Source organism: Spermophilus citellus (genome assembly GCF_964194105.1).
Source record: "Spermophilus citellus genome assembly, chromosome: 3".
Taxonomy (NCBI): Eukaryota; Metazoa; Chordata; class Mammalia; order Rodentia; family Sciuridae; genus Spermophilus; species Spermophilus citellus.
In genome coordinates, this window is record NC_138184.1 from 184,379,643 (window position 1) to 184,403,873 (window position 24,231).

The 24,231-nt window shown below is 38.6% G+C and overlaps 1 protein-coding gene across 3 annotated transcripts in view; it reads left to right on the forward strand.

Moving 5' to 3' along the window:
* The first annotated feature begins 6,195 nt into the window (after window positions 1–6,195).
* Window positions 6,196–24,231, forward strand: part of TSPAN12 (tetraspanin 12) — an 80,198-nt gene continuing 62,162 nt past the window's right edge. Inside the window, exons 1-2 of one of the 3 annotated variants that reach the window (XM_081285448.1) lie at window positions 6,200–6,446; window positions 7,363–7,498. In XM_081285448.1, coding sequence (XP_081141574.1) covers window positions 7,433–7,498 — 66 coding nt within the window. In that variant the 5' untranslated portion in view covers window positions 6,200–6,446; window positions 7,363–7,432. Of the gene's footprint in view, window positions 6,447–6,541; window positions 6,691–7,362; window positions 7,499–24,231 lie in introns of those variants that run through there. The other 2 variants (XM_081285449.1, XM_081285450.1) reach the window with 2 other exon arrangements.

Sequence of the window (24,231 nt, forward strand, 5' to 3'; positions counted from 1 at the left end):
CCTATATATACTGCTATCAGAATAATCTTCCTAATGATCACACAGCCACTTATTTCTGGGCAATTTCTGTGTGCTGTGTCAGCTATTATAAGACTCTGCAACCAGACAACCCAATATCGCATTTTGGCTCTTGCTTACTAAATACATGACCTGTCTTAGCTTCCTTATACATAAAAATAATTGTTTTGAAGATTATATTATTATTTTTATAGCACTCAGAGACAACACTTTCTAGCATATAGAAAGCACTATAAAAGTTTTTTGCTGAAATTTCTCTTAGGGAGAGGAGAGTGTGAAAACAGACTTCTAGGGCCTAGGAAAAAAGAAGACTATAAAACAAAAAGACAGTTATGTCTTCTTCATGAAAAGTTAACAGGAATTTGGAGATGAGGTGTAAGTAGTGAGAGAGAAGATCCAACAACAGGGGGCCACTCAACATGGAAGCTTTGTGGAAAAGGCTCTTGGGAAGAAGTAAGGCCCAGAGCAACCAGAGGATGTCTAGTATTTGTTTTGAGTTGTAGATGGTGCTGCTACAGAAATTCCTCCAGATTCTTTGAGTCTTTAGTCAAAGGCAGCAAGGAACATAGATGTGTGCTAGCTGTATGTTGAGAGGGAAGGAATCTTTTCCTAAAGGCTACTGCCCTTTAGGAATGTTAGTATATGTAGGTTGGCAAGAGGACCCATAAACTTGCTTATAATTCTAGAAGCATTCCCTTCTTCTTTCCCTATTCCAGAATCCCCAGGGACATTGCAGGGAGAAAACATTTTTACCCACTGCTTGCGGGAAAGAGGCTTAAGCTATTCTATTTAAACCTCTAAGGACAGTGTGACCCTAGCTAAATGTAGGCCACTCACACATTACATAATGCTCATGACCACTTTAGGAGGCAGATGGACAGACAAGGAAACTGAGGCTTAAGGAGGTGAGATCATGAACCCTGGATCACATCACTAGCAAAACATAAAGCCAGCATCCAAATTCAGGCCAACTTCAAACTCCTGTTCTTTGTTATGTTATTCATTTTTTCCTATCAAAATGTTTCCAAGGCTGTCATTGACTCTGAATGAAGCACAAACTCCTTAGCCCAGCCTCTAGGATCTTCCTTAGTCTGGAAACTACTTTCCTAATCTGTAACTCTTAAAACTAGGGTCTAGAGGAGTTTCTCTGGGATTGAATTTCTTGGTTTTAAATCTTGCTTTTTCTAGGACCCTGAGTTCAGTTCCCTGGACTAGCCTTGTGGACTGGGTCTTGGCAGAGAGTGGTTAAATTCCCTTGGTGTGAAGTGGGGTCTTTCCTTGCTTGTGAGAAACTTTTCACAACTTTTATTCTACCCAACCCCTTTGACACTGAGTTCTGTCCCTCTGCCAGGGCACCTGCCTGTGACCATTTGCTGGGTCTCTCTGACACTGCCATCTGTCTTCCTGCCGGGATTTCCACCTACTCCTTGCCAACACATTCCCCTCATACTTGGTTCCGCTTGACTGCCTGCATTTACATTGCCTTTTGATGAGTCTCCACTGAGTTCCAGTCACACTCTAATTGATTGGTCTAGTTTTTAGGTTCTGGCCATCCATGCCTGCTCTCATAACTGGATGAGGCAATTTTTCGAAAGCTTGGATGTATAACAAACACGGTAAGTTCATGTGGGAACATTGGCCTGAATGAATTGTTGTATGTGCAAGTTGGTGACACTAGAAGGAGAAGAGGTGGAGAAAGAAAGGAGATTTAAGAACCCCAAGTTTCTAGTGGCTATATTGTCAGTCTCTATGTCTGATCCGAGGAGTGGCTGTTGCGACCTAGTTCACTAAGTCAACATGCAATCCACTTTCCAGCCCATGCTGTCTGCTGCCACTTTTTTAGGCCACCTTCCCTGAAGTGAGAACTAGTTCATCCCCACATTGGCAGGCTTGGAAGGTTCCTTCCCTCTGTGACCCTGTGGTAAGGTAATAGTGACTCATAAAATACCACTAGTAGAAAACTCACACCAAAATATGCATAATTCAATTCTTAGCAGGTTTTTTAATGAAAATACATATGTTTTCTAAATTAATTCTATTACATCCCAAGTCTTTTTCTCTAGTCAGTTAGAATAATGTTATTGATAAAGCTAAAAAATGTATTAAAATATTGGAAATGCTTTTAAGTTATTAAAACTAACCATAGGAGCTCTCTATAGATGTCTTAAGTCTCCTTCATGATATCTCTTCCCTTACTACTATGAATTGTGGACGGGTCATAGTGCTTTCTAAGAAAGAAAACGGACCAGAGATAGTAGAACTTAATGGCAATTATTGAATGATGACTGTCAACTTTTTTTTGTATTCATAAGTTAATCATTCATGCATCCATTCCCTGAAATATGAAATCAAAATTCATCACATTTCTAGCTTTCCATGCATGATTGTGACTAATACACACACGTGTACATGAGCATGCACACCCATTCTCCCATGCAAACTAGAAAATTCCACTCAAAGCTCCACAACACCAAGCAAATATACTTGTACATATAACAGTAAAACCAGAAATAGCAATTCATCTACTCATTAATGATATGATGCAATTCATCTACTCAGTTATTTTCTCTCTTGACTTTTCAGATTTATGTAATGTATCATCACATGAAATGCAGATTACAGTTCAATATAAATTTCAATAAGACAATGAATAAATTTTAGTGTATTTATGTCCAATATGATTTTTGTTTCATGCAATTTTGGGGATGCTGTCCCCAAAATATTATTTCTTGTTTGCTTGAAATTTAAATCCCACTAGATATTTAGTATTTTATCTGACAATCCTAAGCTTGCGATATAGTGAAGTCTCCTTAATTCAGTAATGAAAGGATTTTCTCAGATTCTATTGGGTATACTCTTTCAGAAGTGAAAGGTGAAAGTAAATTTACCAATCATAGTTTATGTGTTTTGAAATCCAGCTTCCTGTACTCAAAAATCAATTTTATATGCCTGGAATATTTTTCTCCTTGGCCCTTGTCAATAAATCTCCAACTGAGATTTGAAATTTTTTTGAAATTCAGATTAACGGGTGAAAGAATCCAACAGACCTGAGTTAGAAACTTATCTGTGTGGCCTTGGAGAAATCAACCAAGTCTCAGTTTTTCACCAGGTGGCTATGGGGAATTAACAACTTTCTTTGTGAGAAGCAGCTGTCATGTTAGGCACAGACAGCTTTTTCACAACTTATTAGTTCTCTTTCCTGTAAAGATTGTGAAGACTTTGTCTCAGATATACTTATGAGGTCTTATACTAAGGAGCAACAGGGACTCATCCACATAACCACACACCTATGCTGCTCCTTTGTTCTCCACACTTGGGCAGAATGAGTGGAATAACAGGTATACAAATGAGGTGACTTGTAGAGTGAGGAACTGGTATTACCTTACTGCACAACTGAATTTTATCCCTGACTCTGGGACTGACACCAAAGAGACTGCTTTTAAATATTTGTCCTATTTTGTTAATATCATTGCCATTATATAAACAGAAAAGAACGGTTTTGTTTTTTCTTGTAAGGTAGGGACTTAGCATGTTCTTCGACATGAGGTATATTAGATGTCACCCACTTAATGAAACACATGTTGCCTTAGGATGAGTTCCTGCAACGTAGACAATGAATAGTGTAGACATTTTTTTCCTAATGTGCTCTTCCACATGCAGATTATTATGCCTCCCATATTGTGAGTTTTCTATCCTTCTTTTGTGGAAAAAAAATTTAAAAAGCAGTTCTTACAGAGACAAATATAGAGCCTGCACATTGATAGCTGAACAAGAGGAGGATTAGGGAGGGAGGGAATGACAGCTGCCCTATAGAACTTGAAGAACTGTCCTATGAGAGAAAGACTTGCTCAGGGCTATGGACTCCAAAGGGAAAATTAGGGTGCAGGGCTACAAGTGAAAGGAAGACATGGTCAAGTTTAAACCATCAAATCTGCCCCATATTGCAATGCCTCAAACGTGGTGATGTCTCTTCTACTGAAATGTTGATTCACAGACTCCGATGACCATTTATCAGGAATATAAGAGGAATAACTATAGCACTGTTTTTCTTCCTAACTTGCAAAGTGGGGATAATAGTCCCAATTTATCAACTCACAGATGAGGGATTTGATCTAGCTAAACACAAGGAGACTCTTTCTAGTTTTTAGGCCTCTATAAATCCCTAGTTATTGTGGTTCAAACTTTGCTGAAGACTAGAAAAATTATCTTGGGAGCTTTGAAAAATCTATACATGCAGGTCACACCTGCAGAGATGCTTTAAGTGTGTGGTGTAAACTAGAGCATTAGCCTTTTTTTTTTTTTTTCAAAACTCTTTATGTAATTCTAATACACAGTAATTTTGAGAACCACCAAACTAGTGTACTGGTTGGAGAAACATCATAAGTGCAGTTTGGACTAGAAAATTTTATCATTCTAGGGCAGCTGACCTTTAAAGAAAAGGCACTTGATGGTCTTCTAGAAATAGAAGAGGTTTCTATTCCGAGACTTAGTGCTTACTGGCACTCTTTTTCTCTGTTTCAATGGAAGTCACAGACTCCCCTCAGTGAGGGGATTTTTATCTCTCAGAAGAGTGGATGGCACCAACAGCATTTGGATGGTTCTTTTGTTTCAATAGTCAAAACTCCAATGGGCATACACCTAACTGGTAGAGGATAAAAATGGCTTTCTTTGCTCTTCTCCATGATTCCCAAAGTTGCTTTTTTACCAAGGAGGGAGTTGTCTGATGGATGACTAGACAGACATTTTCCTTTTTTGTTTTGTGTGTATGCCTTATACTTCTTTGTGCTCTTTGGGCTTGCTATCTTACACACTGCTTAGTAATTTGTTTACCAAGAATGTTCCTAGCTTAACCGTGGTCTCAATTTTAGTTCTATCCAAATAAGACCATATCTCATTGTCACTCTGGTCATGCAGTAACTGACTCTAGACAGGTGATGATGGACAGAACTACAATATCCTTTTCTCCTGAAAGAAAATTTAAAGAGGACTCCAGTTATTAGGTTTTCCCATAGATGTTGCTTGTATTTCAGATAATCATATTTGTTGGTACAGTTTTATTTGCCACATAATGTGCGCAAAACAATCAGAAATGCATACTGGTTATTTGTTTGTTTGTCATTTTTTAGTAATGGGGACTGAAGTCACAGACATTTTACCCCTGAGCTACATCCCAGATCTTCTTATTTTTTTTTAATTTTTATTTTGAGACAGGGTCTCACTAAGTTGCTTAGGGCTCAAAAAGTTGCTAAAACTGGCCTCAAACTTGAGATTCTCCTGCCTCAGCCTTCTGGGATTATAGGCAGATACCACCATGTCAGGCAGAAATGCACACTATTGTGAGACTAAAACCATCATTTTTTTAAATTATGGAAAATATGATCCAGTCATTTTAACTTTAAGTGTGAAATTTCTTACTTCTAAAAGGGAAGATGTTTTGAAGGATAATCTCCTTTTGTTGTTTTGATACTTCATGGATTTCCAGTTTAAAAAAATGCAGTTTGCCAAAAACCCGTTATTATGTATACATTTCAAAATAAATTCAGTTAAAACTCCAAACAAACAAACAAACAAACATCAACAAAAACCCTAACCAGTAGAAATATTGGAAACTGAATTATTTGCAAAAGAGTTGGAAAATGTTCTTTCTAGATGTTAGACTGGACAGAATTACTCTGATATTTATGTTTAGGTCAATGGGGGAAGAACTCCTTTTTAAAAAAATCAAGGAGTACAACAAATCAATAAGAGGGATCATAGTGCACCATGTTAATGACAAATCACAGGAGGTGGCTCCATAAAGGTTGTGAAAACTAGTTTCTCATTGCAGGAATTGGGTTGGGCCACCCCTTTGCCCCCCTTCTCAAACACAAATATTTTCATATAATAAAAGCCTGCTTCCCTATACTTATAACCCAGCCTCCAGTCCTCCTACACCACCATTTTTAAGGGGTTTACCCCGCGGACTTCTCCAAAGTTTGTAGATTTTATCTCTTTCTGCACCGCGTTGAGTAGAGGTGACGGGTCCCTGTGGGGGATCGCTCTGGGTGAGAGGGACAAGAAACACCCACTAGGACCCAACCCAGGCAGCCAGCGGCCGAGCATGCGCTGAGAGTTTGTGCAGCTGGCCCTGGCCGCCACTGCTGCCTTGTCCGGACTTGGCGAGGACTTGGGAGGGACAGCGGCGCTGGGAGGTGGCTTAGCAGAGACTTTCCAGCAACTGCTGCCCAGGACTCTTTTTTTTTTTTTTTTTCCTTTTTCCCAGGAGGCGGCGACGGCGGCGGGGGGAGAGGAAGAGAAGGAAGCGTCTGCAGCTTGAGTCAATGCAGCCCTTCGGCTCTCCGGGAATAGCGTTCCAACCCCGATGAGTCCTCTCCGTGCGTCCCCAACTATCCCCGATAGGGAGTGGGGCACGGAGCCCAGCGCCGACGGTGAGTGGCCGCACGTCTCTCGTCTTTCCTGCCCGCTGTCCCACCAGCCTGCTGGCGGCTGCCCTCGCGCTGTATGCTAAACTACTTAAAGGCTGGTTTTGCAGCACCGCGCCGCCGGCGCTTCCCCCCGCGCCCTGCCGGGGGCGCGCGGACGCGGTGGCGGGGCCGGTGACCGCGCTGGCTTTGTGCTCTGCGGGCGGCTGGGAGCGCCGGGTCGCGGCCGTGTCTGGGGTCGGGGGAGGGGGTATGAATGACTATCTGGCGTCTGCACAGCTGCACCGACCCTAATTCCCCGACGCGCCCTCCTCGCCCCCAGCCCCAGGCTAATCCATCATACTGGGACGGAAAACGTCATTTCTCACGTTCTCCCAGAGAAACTCTAGTCGCCGAACGGAATCCCAGCTCCGCGCTGCCCTTCGGGACCCCGAGAGGGAGTGCGGAGTTGGGGGCGTCCAGGATCTGTCCCTAAGGAGAAGGGCACTCGCGCCATCGGACTCGCGGGTGGCGCCTGTGACGTCTTCGGGGCTGGACAGTATAGTTTCTAACCTTCGGGACAGTGCCCAGCTGAGCTGTCCCCAAGGAGAGGCGTGGGTTGAGGGAGGTTTTGAAGGGCGTCTTATCAGAATGCAGAGGGCCCCGCCGCGTGTCCCCAGAGAACCAGAGTTGACTGCGTACCTTCATTCATCCTAAGAGTCAATCTTTCTCTTCCCAGCAGGTGTTATCTGACGCCAGTGTGAAACTTTGGGGAGTTTAGTTCCCACTAAGACTTAAGCAAATGATGTTTGATGAATTGATGTCCCAGATGAGCTAGTTTTAGGGACCCTCAGGACCCTTCGGAGGGCGGGCGAAGGACGAATGGACTGACGGTGGGGAACGCAGTATAGAGAAGTCCTCTGTTGTCCTCCGCCCCCTGCAGACCGCTGCTACTTTGCCTGTGGGAGTAGAATGTGGTGAAAGGATGGGGCTTCTCCCTCCTGAGGCTCACAATGGCCAGAGAAGATTCCGTGAAGTGCTTGCGCTGCTTGCTGTACGCCCTCAATTTGCTCTTTTGGGTAAGTCAAATAGTTCCCTTGCTCCAACAGGTGGGGACGGCTGGACGGGGTTTTCTGCAGCCACCAGATAATACGCCAAAGGGCATGGTTGAGCATTAATTAATTACATGGGATCACACCCTCTATTTTTCAGAGAAGTAAAATTTGACCTTCTTAAAATGTCTTTGATCTAGCTCAAGTTCCATTTGTAATTAGAAAAAAAGAAATCCAGTCTTGGAAACTAGTGTCAGTGGAATTAGATGTGAAGTTAATCTAGGGATATAAATAAATGCACGTGCTTGTACTGTTAGATAAGAAAATTATGACATACTGCTTGGGCAACTGCTTGTTTGCAGGAATTTTAGATAACTGCAAGCCATGAATTTTTTCTTTACGTCATTCTAGCCTATAAAAATTGGTTGGGGCAAGCAGTCCTAGTGTTTTTGTAGGAATTCTACCTTGGTATGCTATCAAAAAGACTGGGTAGATTTTTTCTAGGGAATTCCATAAAGTCTGAAAGGTGGTTTTCATGTAACTATTTCTAAATTGGCAAAGTTTAAGGAATTTTGTGTATGCTTTTGGAAAATCCCATAACCATGTAAAGAAATAAAATATATAAAATTTAACAAGCTCATGGAAATCTTTATGCCCAATGAGTGAATGACTTTTTATGCTTTATAACCATCCATTAATTTTCATAAAGTGCTATTAATAATCACATTATTTATAAAGTTTAGGAAAATATGAAAATTCAAGCTTAGAATGTTCCTTCAGGTCATGCTCAAGCAGGCATTTTTTTCCTTTTCATCGTGTGTGTGTGTGTGTGTGTGTGTGTGTGTGTGTTATATCAATGATTTATATTCAAAATTTCCTATTAGAAGTTTTAAAGCACATTTATTTATTTGGTTGACTGGCTGGCATTGACCAGCCTTTTTTTTTTTTTTAATTTTTCTTTTTAGAGGTTTGTTATACAAGGTCTATAGAGAATGACATTTTTGGTTAAACTGGTCCTTATGGATTGGCATAATTTTAAGGTGACAAATTGAGTTTTCCTTTAGTGAATAATCTGAAAGGTATTTAAATAGTATGTTTTTTCTCAATGTGAATATTAAAACATATAATAGTTAATTTTACCATTGGAAATGTAAATCACTATGATTTTGTTGTAGTTTTTAATTCTAAAAAGGTACATTTTTAAGTGGATCATTAAATCACCTGCTAAACTAAAAGGGTTAAAATTTTGAAGTATTTCTTCTAAAATATGTAATTATTACACCTATCTACCAGCTTCTAACTTGTCTACATTATGCTTTTTAATTATAGAGTCATCACATCCTATCACTAAATGGAACTTTAAAGATGGCCTGGCGGAACTTCCTTTCTTTGTGAGCAAGGAAATTAAGAGCAAGTTAAATGACTTGCCAAAGGTCAAATATTCTAATGATATTGATGCCAGGAACAGAAGTTGGGTTTCTTGCACCTAGAACATGTAGCCTTACTCAGTTTTGAATTTTGACATTACTGAGATGTTTTTGCTGCTATTCAATAACAAAATAAGGTTTGGGGAAATCTGTTTCTCTATCTTGTATAGAGGAGGAAAAACTCAAATCATTTGACAAAAGTATTGCTCTTCAGAAAAATGAAATTTGTTTTAAAAACATCTATTCCTTAAGCTTCTTCAGGCATCTTGGTTGCCTCCAGAGGATGTCAAATGCTATTTCTTTATTGTTACCTTGTCCTTTAATTTCCTAACTTTGTGTGTATACATTCTGATTTGTTAATTTGTTTGGATCACTTTTCTCTTTCTTCATCCCTTCTCTTCTCCTAGTATCTTCTCCATTCCAGCAAATGAATCCCTATATTTCAGATGAGATTAAGCATCCTCAGCATGGGGTGGCTATAGACAAATCTCTGCATTTCCATTTGTTTCATACAAAGAGAGATTGACGCATACCTGTCTGCATATCCATCCTCATTCATGTACATTCATGATTTTTCTTTTTGTAAAATTATTTTTTCAATTGATTTAGTGCTATAGGAGTGGGATTCTTATGTCAAAGGTATGTAATAATAATAGCAACAAAAACAAAACAAGATAAATAGCTAACATATATAACAAACAAAATATAGCTAACATAAAAAATCTTACATACTTTTATTATGTTTAAAAGGAATATTTAGCATCTTATCTATTTAAAATACATGTAATAGTCCATATTTTTTGAAATTGTTGTGAGGATTAGAGCTAACATATGTAAAGCACTTAGAACAGTGGCACATAGGTGCTGTCTACATGATAGCAGTAGGCACAGTTGTAATTACTACAGTATTGATGATGCTCAAGTAGATTCCGGGAATGGATTACTACTATCTTTTTGGTACTAATAATTGTATTTGTTATTATTATGATTAATATTTCTGCTACTTCTACCACTACTACAATTTCTTTGATCTAGCAACCTTATCCTGGGAATCTATACCTTAGGAGTAAAAACATCAGTATACATTAGTATATGTACAAAACTTCCCCCCCCCCCCCCTTGGCAAGAGATAGGAGTATGGGGATTGAACTCAGTGGCACTCAACCACTGAGCAACATCCTCACTGAGCCACATCCTCTGCCCTTTTTTGTATTTTATTTTATTTTTTATTTTAATTTTTGCATTATAATCCTTATTACACACATAGAGCACTATTTTTTGTATCTCTGTACATACAGTATGTTCACACCAACTTATGCTATTATACATGTACTCTTTTTATTTTTTTACATTACAATAGAATCTTGCTGAGTTGCTCAGTGCCTGCCTTGTTGTTCCTGAGGCTGGCTTTGAACTTGCAAACCTCCTGCCTCAGCCTCCTGAGCTGCTGGGATTATAGGAGTGTACCACCACACCCTGTGTATTTTGCTATCTTATCAATGTAATAATTTTTAATTTTTGACAATTTGAAAAGTTTAAAGTGTTGTCTCATTATTACTTTATTTTGTACCTCTTCCGCTGCCAGTTTGCATGAGCAGCATTTTATATAGGCATACTCTTTGTGTATATGATTTCATTTCATTTTCATTAACCATTTTATATTTATTATTTATTTTGGTGTTTGTTTATTTCTGATTTTATGTTATCTGCTGCTATGTAGTACTCAAAATAGTTAACCAAATTTTTATTCCTTTTAAAATAATTTTTCCATAGATCTGTACATGTCCTTTTATATTCCTTTTCTGTTTCTCTTTTTTTTTTTTTTAGCATCTGCATTTTTATTGGTTAATATTTCTTCTTCTGCCAGGCACAGTGGCACATGCCTGTAATCCCAACAGCTGAGGCTGAGGCAGGAGGATCATGAGTTCAAAGCCAGCTTCAGCAACTTAGTGAGGCCCTCAAAACTTAGCAAGATCCTGTCTCAAATTTAATAAAAATATCTGGAGATGTGGTTCAGTGGCTCAGTGATTAAGTGCCCCTGTGTTCAATATCTGGTACAAAAGAAAATTTAAAAAAGAAGATTTCTTCCAGATGAGGTGGTACACACCTATAATCTCAGCAGCTCAGAAGGCTGAGGCAGGAAAATCACAAGTTCAAAGCTAGCATCAGTAAAAGTGAGGTGCTAAGCAACTCAATGAGACTCTGTCTCTAAATAAATTACAAAATAGGGCTGGGCATGTGACTCAGCGGTCAAATTTCCCTGAGTTCAATCCCTGGTACCCACTCCTCCCCAACAAAAAGCAGATTTCTTTTTCCAACTTTGAGCTTATATTATCCATTTAAAAAATCTGTTGAGATTTTTAAATGGATAATATAAATGGATAATTTAAATAAGAGAGTTAGAATTGAATGAAATATACATTATAACTTTGGAAAAACTGGCATTAATCTTTCAGTGCTAAAGCAATGTTTTGAGATCTCATAGTATATTACCAAGTAGGAAGCAATTTTCATCTTTGTGCTGGGCACATTCCTGAGCATCCTTACATTACCCTCTTATTTAATTTTTATAGTAGCCCTGTAAAATATTTTTTTCCCTTATTCCTTTTTTTTTTAAGGTAAAGAAACTGGTATTCAGAGAAGTTCAGTAACTTGCTAGTAAGTGGAAGAACAGAAATTCAAAGTTCAGCTTTGTTTTCATCCAAGTGTAGTAGAAGTTACATTGCTGGGAACAGTGGCAAATTTATTTGCAGTGAAGAAGCCAAGTAAACATTCTCAGTAGGAAGGGATTAGCTGTCCACCTGCTCATTCCAAGTCCTCTGGAGCAGGACTTCTTAGTCCTCAGTGTGCATGAGAATCACCTACGCATCCTGTTAAAAATGCACTTTTGGATTTAATGTGTTGCAGTCTTTCCTGAGTGTCAGCATTTTTAACAATCTTTGCTGCTGCTGGTGGGATCCACCCTCTGAGGAGCAAGGTTTTAAGTTCTCATTGAAATTACAAGTAGAAAAGCTAGTGTGGCCTCTGAACCCCACTTCTTAAACCAGTTTTCACATCCTGACTATGGCAGGGTAGGGGGAGAGAAACAGACACTCACTGTCTTCCCACTGGGTTGTAAAATTGATAAACTTGCCCTCATTACCTAGGGGGTCAAGAGCTGCAGAACATTTTAAACATACTTATCCTTCTGTTTCTTCTATATTGGCATCCATTCACCTTTTCTATTCCACTGGGTGTTTAGGGAAGACAAGAATGAATGTTAATCAGGAAAACATGGAGAACTCTTGCAATTTTCTTTTGTTGTTCTGGGAGTTGAAAATCAAATCATAAATCTTTTAAGTATAAAAATACATCTTGATTGTTTAACTTCTTGAAGTGTGAGATGCAGATATGCTTAAGTGAGAGCAACCCATAGTGTATTCAAGTTAACAAGTGCTCTGCATTTTCTTTATTGCTATGGATTCGTTGCCTTGATTTGCCATCTGCTGAATGTCTTCTACATTATGATGAAACATGAGCCTGATATAATTGTACTGGGGCAACAGACAGATGCTGGGCCCTCTACTTTGTCATGAGTGTTGTGGGTTTATAATGCAAAGGGACACATGGAGATGCATGTAGGGTATATCCTGGGCGCTCCTTAGAGACTATGATTCACATTGTATCCATGATGTAGCCTATCTTTACTTGAAATTTATCACATTTTTACTATATAAATGGCATATTAAAGAAATGACACTTTCCTCTATTTTAAAGACGACTTTATGATATGAGTGTTTTCCATTCTTAGATGATAATTATTTTTTGCTATTAGAAATCGGGATAAATATGATTCTCTCTGAAAATTCCTGAAATTGGGGAACACTTAACATTCATCAAATATGTGTATTTATAATTTTATAAAAGTATGATGTCCTGCCTGTAGCATTTAATTCCTACTTCTCACCATCTTAGAAAAGCCACTGTTTTGTTAGTATCGTTATTAGTGATAGTTGCAATGCAGTGAAACTACCCTGATTAAATATGAAAAGAAACTCATAAAAGAAAGCCTAAAAAAAGATGGACAGGAATCTAGTTCATGCTGTTGGGACTTGTGAGGTAGATGAAACTACAGAAGGCTCAAGCATTCTGGTCCTTTTCCTCTGGCCATGTGTAATGAACCGTAGGATTTTGTTCCACGCAACCCCTAAAGAGTTAGATTCTTGGAAAGTGAAAGTTTGCATTCAAAGGACATTTATGTATTCATATTAAAATACAGCTTTTTAAGCCAGGTGCAGTGGCCCATGTTTGACATCCCAGCTGCTTGGGAGGCTGACACAGGAGGATTGAGAGTTCAAAGCCAGCCTCAGTAACTTAGAGAGGCCCTAAGCAACTCAACAAGACCCTGTCGCTAAATAAAATATAAAAAATGTGCTGGGGATGTGGCTCAGTGGTTAAGCTTTAGGTTAAGCATAAGTTGTACATGGGTTCAATCCTTGGTACAAAACACACACACACACACACACACACACACAAAAAAAAAACAAACCCTGCTTTTTGAATTGATAACCCCGACTTTATACTATGACTGGCATTCAAGTTTCTTTCTTTTTTTCTTTTTACTCTTTCTTAAGATTGGTGGAGTACTCTCCAATAAATATTTTTCATCTTGTAAACAAACTTTAATCATGAAAAATCCCTTTAGTCTTAGTGCAAACCTGACTTTTTAAGTTTTTTTTTTAATACCTTATGACTAGCTGAGTGAAGATTTGAGCCACTGCATGCTTCTTAGGAAATGCATTTCAAGGACAGGTATATGGTAGGTTCTTTGGAGTCTGCTGTGCTACTGTTGACTGGAGCAATGGGCCCCTCACTCATCTGAATCCACTCGGATGCTCCTGAGCTGGATGGAGTGGAGCTCATTGAAGTTGGCTTCACAGAAACTGTTGTGTAAAGTGAGATATCTGATCTTATTTTATCTGCAGTGCTTATAGGGTGACCAAAGACATGGAAACCTGGATGATTTTGAGAGTAGAGTGGATATCTACTCATATGCCAGAACTCCAGAGGCTTAAAGTGAGTCTCTCTCAATCACAGCAGGAAGGAGAGTCACCCTATGTACAGAGACACATGATCTGTAAGAACTACCAAGCAGAACTCCAGGGTGCTATCGATTTAGTCAGCTCTAATTAATAGGTGTTCATGCTTAAATGATACTCACAGGTAATCTCTGGACCTTATTTCAACCATCATTAGTGTTGTCTAATCTTTCACAGCATTTTTAAACAATGTTATCTGTTTGCTCTCTTTTCTTCTCCATTTCCTGCTAGAAGGGAATCTGGGAAGCAGAGCTGACACAAAGGGGAGAGGGGAGAAGGCATGAGAGCTTGACCCACACTTGTTACTGGTGGCACTTAGGTTGTGCTGCAGCCTCCAAACAATCCGGATTTTATTATACATTTACATTTCAATAAATAACAGCTTAAATCATATTTTAAGAAGGAAAGCTCCTATTCTAATTACTTAAAAAAATATATATATATACACATACATATAAAAATATATATATATATTTTTTGATGGTGTTTGGGATTAAACCCGTGACCTTGCAAGTGCTAGGCAGCACTCTCCACCTCATTTACATCCCCAGCCCTTTTATTTTTTATTCTGAGACAGGCTGGCCTGGAACTTGTGATTCTTCTGTCTAGCTGGGTTTATAGGCATATGATACTGCACCTGGCATATTCCTACTCCAGTATTTGCAGTTTCAAGATTGCAACTAGAGGTCCTGAAAGTTTGAATTCTTTGTCCAAGTTCTCTTTATAGAGAGAGTGTAACTAAGATCCAGATCTCTGACATTCTGCACCTTGCTAATAGATCTGATACAAAAATAAAGTTCAGGGGGGTGACTTTAGACATCTTTCATCCTTGAAGAGAAACCATTTGTGTCACTGTCATCTTACATGAGACTGTATAAGATACAAATAGAAAACTGAAGGTTTTAAAAGGTGTTTTTGACTGTGACCTGCCATTTTATGGAAACTATAGTTATACATTTTCTGATAACCTCCAGAGAATGCAGATATACATACAGTTCTGATTTAGAAAACAACTTGATTCGTAACTTGTTTTTACAAGTGAAACCAGAGTGTCCCAAACATAAGCAAATTTAACGTTTCTAAATATTTGTTGAGAGCATTTTCTAAGCAGTTTTGCAAGGCAGAATGTGGAAAATGTTCTGCTAAGTAATACACTAAATATATTTCTACAAAGTAATACTTGTGTTATTTTCTAAACATTTTCTTGAGCTTCAAATAGTATGTTGCAGTAGTTGAGACTATGTAAGGAATTATAAGCCTGGTTACAATGCTTAGTTATAACTATAGTGTTCCTAACAATTTAGTCATCAGGAATGATTTGATTTGATCAGTACACAATTGAATACCATGATGTATTCCATAATTATATATAATTATTATGTGTTAATTAAAAAGAGAAAATATCAATTTTAAAAGGGGAGAGTGCTAATTTGGTTAATGAGCAGAAAATATCATCATCGGTAAAGAATCTGGATTGCTTACATAAGTTGTGCTTCTAGATTTAGTAATATCAGGATTAGTTATTGAGGTGACTATCTTACTTATTTAGTTTCTTGCTATAGGCATGCACTATTTTGGTTGCTGTTATCAATTTCTCAACCCAAGTGAGTAAAATCACTCTATGAGCATGAAACTGTTTTCAGACATTTAATGTGGCTGGAATTAACATCTAAAGAAAAAAAAAAGCCATTGACTTTGTCCTTCACTGTAGGGTAAGGTTTTGCATTGATATTATTTATTTTGACTCATGTTCTATGTAGAGCTGTAATGTTTGGGTGTACTCCTATGGGGGGAAATAGTGGGACAGAATAGAATGTAAAGTCTGTAATTTAAAGGACTTTTGAGAGCATCTAGTCAGCCGCTAACCTGCATTGTAAATCTTTGATTGCCATTCAGCATTTCTCTGCTGGAAAACTTGCAGCTGTATGAAGCTGAGCTTGTTAAAGCACCTTTTGATTTTGTTAATGATCTCTAATAGTTAGCTTATCTAGCATCTCTTCTAATTACTTTCTGATCCAGTCACCTAATGTGTGTTAGGTTCTGCAACTGAGTGCTCTGCTAGTGACTGATGGGGAGTTGAGCCATGATCTGCCTTCTACTGGGGTGGCCATGGAAGGTAAAAACAGGAAATAACAAGTACTCTAGACTGCATGGAGAGGGAGGTCTGTGGGTGAATGAGGAGGGAGTTGGGAGATAGTCTTAACACCAGCTGATGTTTGGGCTGGTTTTGAAGAAGTAGTGGTGGCTCACCCATGAGGATAGGAAGGCTGGGCAAGATGGCATTCCAGGCACAGGGAACTGCATGAGCAAAGATGCCAACGAATTGGGAACTATGAATGATGCCTCTTGCAGTTTTGTCATTGTCCAAGCATGGAAAGGATATAGCAAGAAACAGGGTTGAAAAGATCGATTAACGGGTGCCTGAAGAATCCTTGTGTGACCTGGTCAAGAGTACAAACTTTATTCTCTAGAATGAAGCTGGGGAAAGAGGAAATAAGGGTTGGGAAGAAGTCAGGAAAGAGAGCTATAGGCTAAAATGCTGAATCTTTGTTCTATCAAGGTAGCTGAAGGTTGAATTCAGGTGGAATCTGTGAGCTGGAGAGTTCTATTATTAAGGTGATTGTAATTGCCTGGTAAGAGAGGATGAGGGCCTGAACTAGCCAGAAGCAGCAGGAAAGGGGGAGGAATTTACCCACTGTCTTGCAGGAACCATACAAAGGATATGAAACTAATTAGATGTCGAATGGAGGAAAAGGGAGAGGTTCAGGCTGTCTGCCAAGTTGCCAGTTTATGTGATTGAAAGGTTGATTATACCATTTACTAAGACAGAGAAAACAGTGGGAGGGACACACAAGCTTTGAGAGGAACAGAGAGGAGTTAAGTTTTAGAGATGTTGAAATTGAGAATGACCGTGGTCATCCCCAGCCCTGTATCACGGGGCTTCCTCCCACTTCCATTTGGTAGACCTTCAAATATCTGAGGATCCTATTTTTTAACTGATTTAGGAGTAGTTGAATCTCTTAAACTGACTGAAAAGATTAAAGGAAAGCCCTTAGGTCAAAAACGACTTGTGATAATAAGAGGTAACATATATGGAACTTATTATTCTGTTTTTTTCTTCATATGAATTTTCTCTGGTAGGATTTATTTTTTATCACACTTGCTATTTGAAAAAAACAAAAAACAAACAAACAACAACAACAACAAAAAACTCTGAGGTTAAAGAAAGATTAAATGGTATACCCAAAGTCATAGAAGTGAAAAGGAGTTAGACTTGAGATTCTTAACTGGAATTCAGAGTTCTTTGGCTCCTATTGTCATCTTGGTCAAGGCCACACACCTTGAAGTGGCTTCTGAGACTCTGGTCTGCCCCCTGCCTGTTTGAGCATCCCCTCCATGTGCCAGTTGCCCTTCCTTGAACATGTCAGGCTGTCTTCGCCCTGGGACCTTTGCTTTTCTTTCTGATGGATTGCTCTTTTCAACTCCCTCTCTTCCTAATTAGCTTGACAATATTCTTCAGATCTTAGCTCTCTTAGAAAAAGTTCAGAAACTCCAAAAGGTCAGAAACTCCAAAAATGATTTCTTAAATCAACTTGTACTATTTCTTCCCAACACTGAGTACGGTTTGCAGTTGCATATTTATATCTCGGATGAGTTGATTAATGTGTGTCCTTTTCACTTAGTTAATTGCACCATGGAGTCCCTGTTTCTGCGCATCCATGTCTCTCTAGCACATAGCATAGCACACAGGCAATGAGCAGATGACCAATACATCATCTGTTTTTATTTTTATTTTTGAAAGGAAGAACGACATCAAAGCCCAGATTTCAATTATCCTACCATATAAGAAACATCTTGAATTATACTCTCCCAAACAAATACACATTTTTGTTATAAGTGGAAGAACAGTGGATAGCGAGGCAGTGTTAACAGATTATACACATTGAAGAATCAGATAACTTATTGACACCTGACTCAGAGCTATTTATGATGTTGAAAATTGACTACACAGCCTGTAAGAAATTCAAGGCTGTGGAAATTGACATCAGTCATTACTTTGAAGTGTGATAAAGAAAGGAGAGTTGTTTTAACTGCAAAATAATTCAAGACTATGAAATAAAATAGCACGTTAATAAGCTAGCCTGTCCCTGTGACACTTTCAAGGTAAAGACCCACATGTAGCCATGCAGAAGAACAACACATAATCTCAGATTTAAGGAGTTCATGGTCCTCTGCCAGTCCTTTGTGTTTTAATAGATTCTATTATTAATTAGGTATCCTAAGGCCAATGGATCAGTAGATAAATGCCAGTGAAAAGATGGTTTATTTTGCTTGCAGATCCCAAGAAAAAGAGTATATGTCTCCCTATGGGGTGGGGGGCTAACAGGGGAAGCAATAGGTTTGGTGGCAGGCAGAGCAGAGGGAGAGATTGGAACTGTGGGTGAGTACATTAAAATTGTGGTTTCCATGAAAAGGAATGGGTGAGGCAGGGTAAGCAGCTTTAGAACTGGCTAGTTTGAAAATTGGCTCTGGGGTGATTAGGACAGGTGTGGTGGCCCTGAGTGTGAGAGCCTGATAAGGGAAGTCCTTGAGGGTATGGATTCTGGAACTGTTGGTTTATATTTGAAAAGTGCACCTGGGAGGAAGACTCTCCCAAGGAGAGGGTAGATTAAGGGAGGAAGAAGGTCAAGGCAAGCTGACTCACATATTATCATCTTTTCTGGAACAGGGTCTGTCAAGTATCTGCATGCAAAACAAATGTTAAAGCATCAAGTTTTCAGAAGCTAGAAAGGGTGGCTAATACACTGTGGCTGACCCACTTGGTAGATTTTATTAAGTTTGCAATTTGTTCTTCATTCCCCAAAGAACTGAAAATTAATAATAACTGGCATCATTCTCCTTGAACTGTGGTCCCAGGGTTCCTAAACCTGACTTAGACAATCAACTCCTTTGGAAGTCTTATAAAGCCTGGAGATCATTTTCTGAATAATTGTGTTTTAATATGCATGTAAACTGTATTGGCATACAGAGTAAATTAGTTATGATGAAATACATTTCTATATACAGGTTAAGAACCATTGAGCCCCCATTCACCAGAGAATGCAGTTCGGATATTTAGATCCATCCTGACTGCTACAGAATACTCACAGCCTTCCTTTTTAAAAAAGGAATCCGTCACTCTCTCTAGGCTGGTCTCCTCACTCTTTGTGAAGTATGGAACGCTGATTTCTAAATTTGGAAGATAGTTAGGGACTTAGCCCGGTACTCAAAGCCCAAGGACTTGGATTTGGTACTCAAGGTCTGCTACTCAGATATGCTACTCAAGGTCTGTGAGAACTTCAACAGGTCACTTATCTGGGCTTCATGGCACTTTTTACAGTTTTTAATTATTTCATGTAAATGTTTATTATCTGTGACCTCCACAGTGCTTCAAAATGGCCAGGATCTTGTTTCTTTTATTCATTATGAATCTCTGATCTAGCCTGGTGCAAGGGAGATAGGAGGTGTTGAGTAAATATTTGTAAATAAATGGTGCAAGAGTGAATTCATTAGCTGGTTTCCAAAGCAGATAGCCATTCTTCACTGTTCAAGAGGCCACAGGCTCTTCTTAGAACCTTTATCTGGAAAACATGTTTCATGGCCATCCTTTGCATCAGCACAGAATCATTTGTACTTTAGATATTCATTATATCAGTGTTTAAAGCTAAATCTGTGACAGAACCGTAACTGTTATTCATTAAGATGCTAGAAATTGCTCCAAGTCAGGAAATTAAATTTTACTATACTTCACTTAAGATGGTAAGTGCAAGGCACATTTTAGAAAGATTTCCACCCAAATAGTAAAACCCTTCAGAATATAGCAGTTAACATGCAGTTTTTAGAAGTTTTCCAGGAAGACTCATTCTCAACATATTTTAGATAGGATTTTTTTAAAATTTTGAGTTATGGGGAGCTGGCGTAGAAGCTCTATAGTAAAGCACTTACTTGCCTAGCATGAGTGAGGCACTGGGTTCAATCCTCAGCAACACACACACACACACACACACACAAATAGTAATAATAAAATAAAGATATTGTGTTCATCTACAACTAAAATAATATTAAAAAAAGTTTTGAGTTATGGAAAATTTAAAACATGCTGAAGTAGGAAGCATAGTATAATTAATCCTAAGTTACCCATTACCCACTGTCTATAATTATCAAGATACCCTCTTCTACTTTTTGCCTAACCTTTACATATCATGATTATTTATGATACCATATCCCAGTCATCATGATATTTCAGTTATAATTATTTCAGAATATTTGTCTAGATCATAAGGACACTTTGAAAATAAACATAAACCTAACCCATTTTTATGCCTAAAATAATGAAAATAATTTTTAATATTTTCAGACAACCAATCAGTGTTAAAATTTCCCCAGTTGTCACATAAATGTTTCTTTGCAGTTGATTTGTTTGAATCAGGATACAAACCAAGTAAAAATATTATACTGGGTAATATCTTCAATCTCTTTTAATCTATAATAGTTTTTCCTCCCTTCATTTTTTCATTTGCCAGTTTTTTGAAGTCAAAGAAACCATATCATTCCTCTCACGTTCTGATTTTACTGATTACATCCCGATGGTGACATTTAGCAAGTTTAAATTTATCCTCTGTACTTCCTATACACCAGTAATTAGAATTGGAGGTCTAGATTCTAGTTCGACTGACTTTTTGGTAAAAATATTTAGGAGCTATTTCTGATCACATCACATTGGGATACACAATGTGACTGGTGAGTTTTTTTTTGTGTGTGTGTGACTAAGATTGATCAATGGGTCTGGTCTCCTCAGTCTGATCTCTCCATTCTAAAAGTCCCCATGAACTTTACACATGAAAACCATTCAGTGGTTCTCAGCCCTGCACATGGGAATATCTGTGGAGCTCTGACACATTTCGGATGCACAATTTCCTCTTCAGAATTGGTCCAGGGTTGCCGCAGTCTTGGCTGGGCACAGAATCACGAGCCAATCAAGCAGGAACAAAACTTTATTTTGAAAAAGCCGCTAACACTCTCAGCGCCAGCAAGTCAAAAACCGGTCCTCCCACGAGGGTGTCCGACCGGAACCGCGCGCCGACCGGAACCCCGGGGTCCCCCGGACCTCCCCCGGAATTTCCTCCTACTATCCTTCCCCAACCAATGGGAACTCTCCAAGAGTCTGGTAACATGAGTCCGTAACATGAGTCCGGTAGCAGGCCAAGGTGAACAGCGGGAGTCCAATTTGCATATGAATGTAAATCTTAACATAATCATCTCAGTGGCTAGCTGGCGTCACTTTACAACCAAAGGTGCCATACATTGTATATTTGCTTGTGGCTCCTAGCATCTGCCCCCTTCTGTTTAATTAAGCAACAAGCAATGTGGCTAGGGACCGTGCCTGGTAGGTTGTCCAATTTAACATATGGTTCTTACCCGTCATGGGAGAACTGACCTTTAGGCGTCAGCTTCCTGTCTTAGGTTGAATCCACTGTAATCAGAGCAACCCGTCGCTGACTACCGGTCCAGCATTCAGCCATGCTCGTGGATAGGCCTATGCACCAGTGGGGGGGTGAGGTTCTTGCCTCACCTCTGTTGGCCCCCAAATTTTGCCTTGGTGCCAGTGGGGGGGTGAGGTTCTTTGCCTCACCTCTGTTGGCCCCCAAATTTTAGACCATCACTAGTAGAAGGGAGGAGGATACAGAAATGCCACGACACCAAGCCAATTGATGGCTCCTTGGAAAAATTGCGTCACTGGTGACACCATCAGCAAAGATATGCCAGTATTACCACAATAAACATGGGGTGAGCTGGCAAGGAAATTGCATCACTGGTGACACCATCAGCAAAGATATGCCAGCAGTACCACAATTCGGTGCACCAGATGATATTTTACAATGTATACAACTGATATATAGTCCAGGCAAGTTCTGCAAGCAGTTCAAATTGGAGGAGTCTATCAATATGTCCATTTCCTCCCAAAGTAAATCAAGTCCTTGATTGAGCATTACTTGTTGAGTTATATTCATTGATGCATCAGTTTATACAGTTTACTGTGATAGCTATCATAGAAGCTGTAGTTTGGTTTTATCTCAGTCTTCACCGGAATTGGGATGGAGATGGAAATTCTGGCAATGATGCTAAAGAGACATTATCCTGAACAGAGTTATTAAATATAATGAAAAGGAATGGTGAAAGTAAACAAACAGATCTGTTAACCATCTTTAACAACAATCATAAACAGCTGTTCACCTAATTTAAATTAAACCATATAAATCACGTGAATAAAGAAAAAATTCGGATCCATTTTTTCATGAGCGCTCCATATATAAGAAATATGGACATACACACATACAGACATACAACACAAAACAGAAGTGTGCACACAACATACAACACATAAGACAATAGTAAATAAAGGCCTTGTAACTATACTTAGGTGAAATCTCCATTGCAATGTTTAAAAACTCCACAGTCAAAAAATAAATAAATAAATAAATAAATAAATAAAAAAATAAAACACAGTCAAAAAATAAAACTGATCAGAAAAACATTAACCTAGGTTTGTATGAGCTCAAAAATAAAATAGAACTTTATGATGTGGAAAAATGCAATAATAAAATAGATACTGAAAAAAAAAAAAAACCTTGGTTAATCACTGTCGCAGATGTAAGAATAGCCAAGCTGGAGCTCTGGATGTCAGCTGTTATGGATTTGAGTCAAATCATCTTCTTTTTCTGTAGAAATTGTTTTAGTTAATCTCTCTGGAATCCAAATCGGTTGCTGTTCATCCTGTGGGAAAACACAGACAGCGCCCCGATTCCAGACTATCACTGGATCCGGGCCTTTCCATTGTCCTGTTAGAATATCTTTCCAAAGTACCTTAGGCTTATGTACATTTTTGGGGTACAAATGTCTTTCCGCAGCACTAAGTCCCGATGAATCTAAATTTAAAAAGTTTAGAGTAAAAAGGGTTATTTTAAGTTTATCTTTGGGGGATATATACCCCTTTCCAATTCCCTCCTTTTGTTTTAATAAGTACATTTTAATAGTTTGATGAGCTCTTTCAACTATGCCTTGTCCTTGTGGATTGTATGGAATTCCTGTTATGTGAGTAATACCAAATGATGAGCAAAATTGTTTAAAAGAGGAGGAAGTATAACCAGGACCGTTGTCCGTTTTTAACTGTTTTGGAACGCCCACAGTGGCAAAATTTTGTAAGCAATGAGCTATAACATCTTTAGTTTTTTCTCCGGCATGAAGGGAGCCCATCAAAAATCCGGAAGAGGTATCAACTGTAACATGTAAATATTTTAATTTTCCAAATTCTGGCAAGTGTGTGACGTCCATCTGCCAAATATGGTTAGGTATTAGTCCTCTAGGATTGACTCCAAGATTAACTTGTGGTAAAAATGTCACACAATTTTGACATTGTTTTATTATATGTCTGGCCTGTTCTTTAGTTATTTTAAAACGCTTTTGTAAAGTATTAGCATTGACATGGAACCTTTTATGAAAATTTATAGCTTCTTCTATTGTGGAGAAAATATGTATGTCATGTGTAGATTTATCTGCTAGTTCATTGCCCATACTAAGGGCTCCAGGCAATCCTGTATGTGCCCTGATATGACCTATGAAGAATGGATCTTTTCGGTCCCAGATTAGACTTTGTATATCGGAAAACAAAGAGAAAACAGTAGAGGAAGGGGAAATCCTACCAGCATCTTCAAGGGAATTAATAGCATTAACTACATACTGACTATCAGAAAATAAATTAAATACAGAATCTTTAAACATCATAAAAGCTTGTAATACTGCATTAAGCTCTACCTTTTGAGCTGATTGTTTGGGTACTAAAAATGTAAAAGTTTGATCAGGAGTAACTACTGCTGCTGTACCATTGTTTGACCCATCAGTGAATATATTTGGAGCATTTATGATAGGGGTTTTTCTTGTCATTTTTGGAAAAACTACAGGATGCTTAGACCAAAAAGACAACAAAGGATTAGATGGTAAGTGATTATCAAATGAAACACTAGTTTTACACAGGATTATTGCCCAAGTATTTAACTCATTAGCTAACTCATCAATTTGATCCATAGTATATGGAGTAATAATTTTATTGGGAGAAATCCCAAACACTCCCTTAGCTGCTTTTATTCCTTTGAGTATTAATTGTCCTACAGCCTCAGGATATCTAGTAAGAATAGTGTTAGGGGAATAAGATAAATGT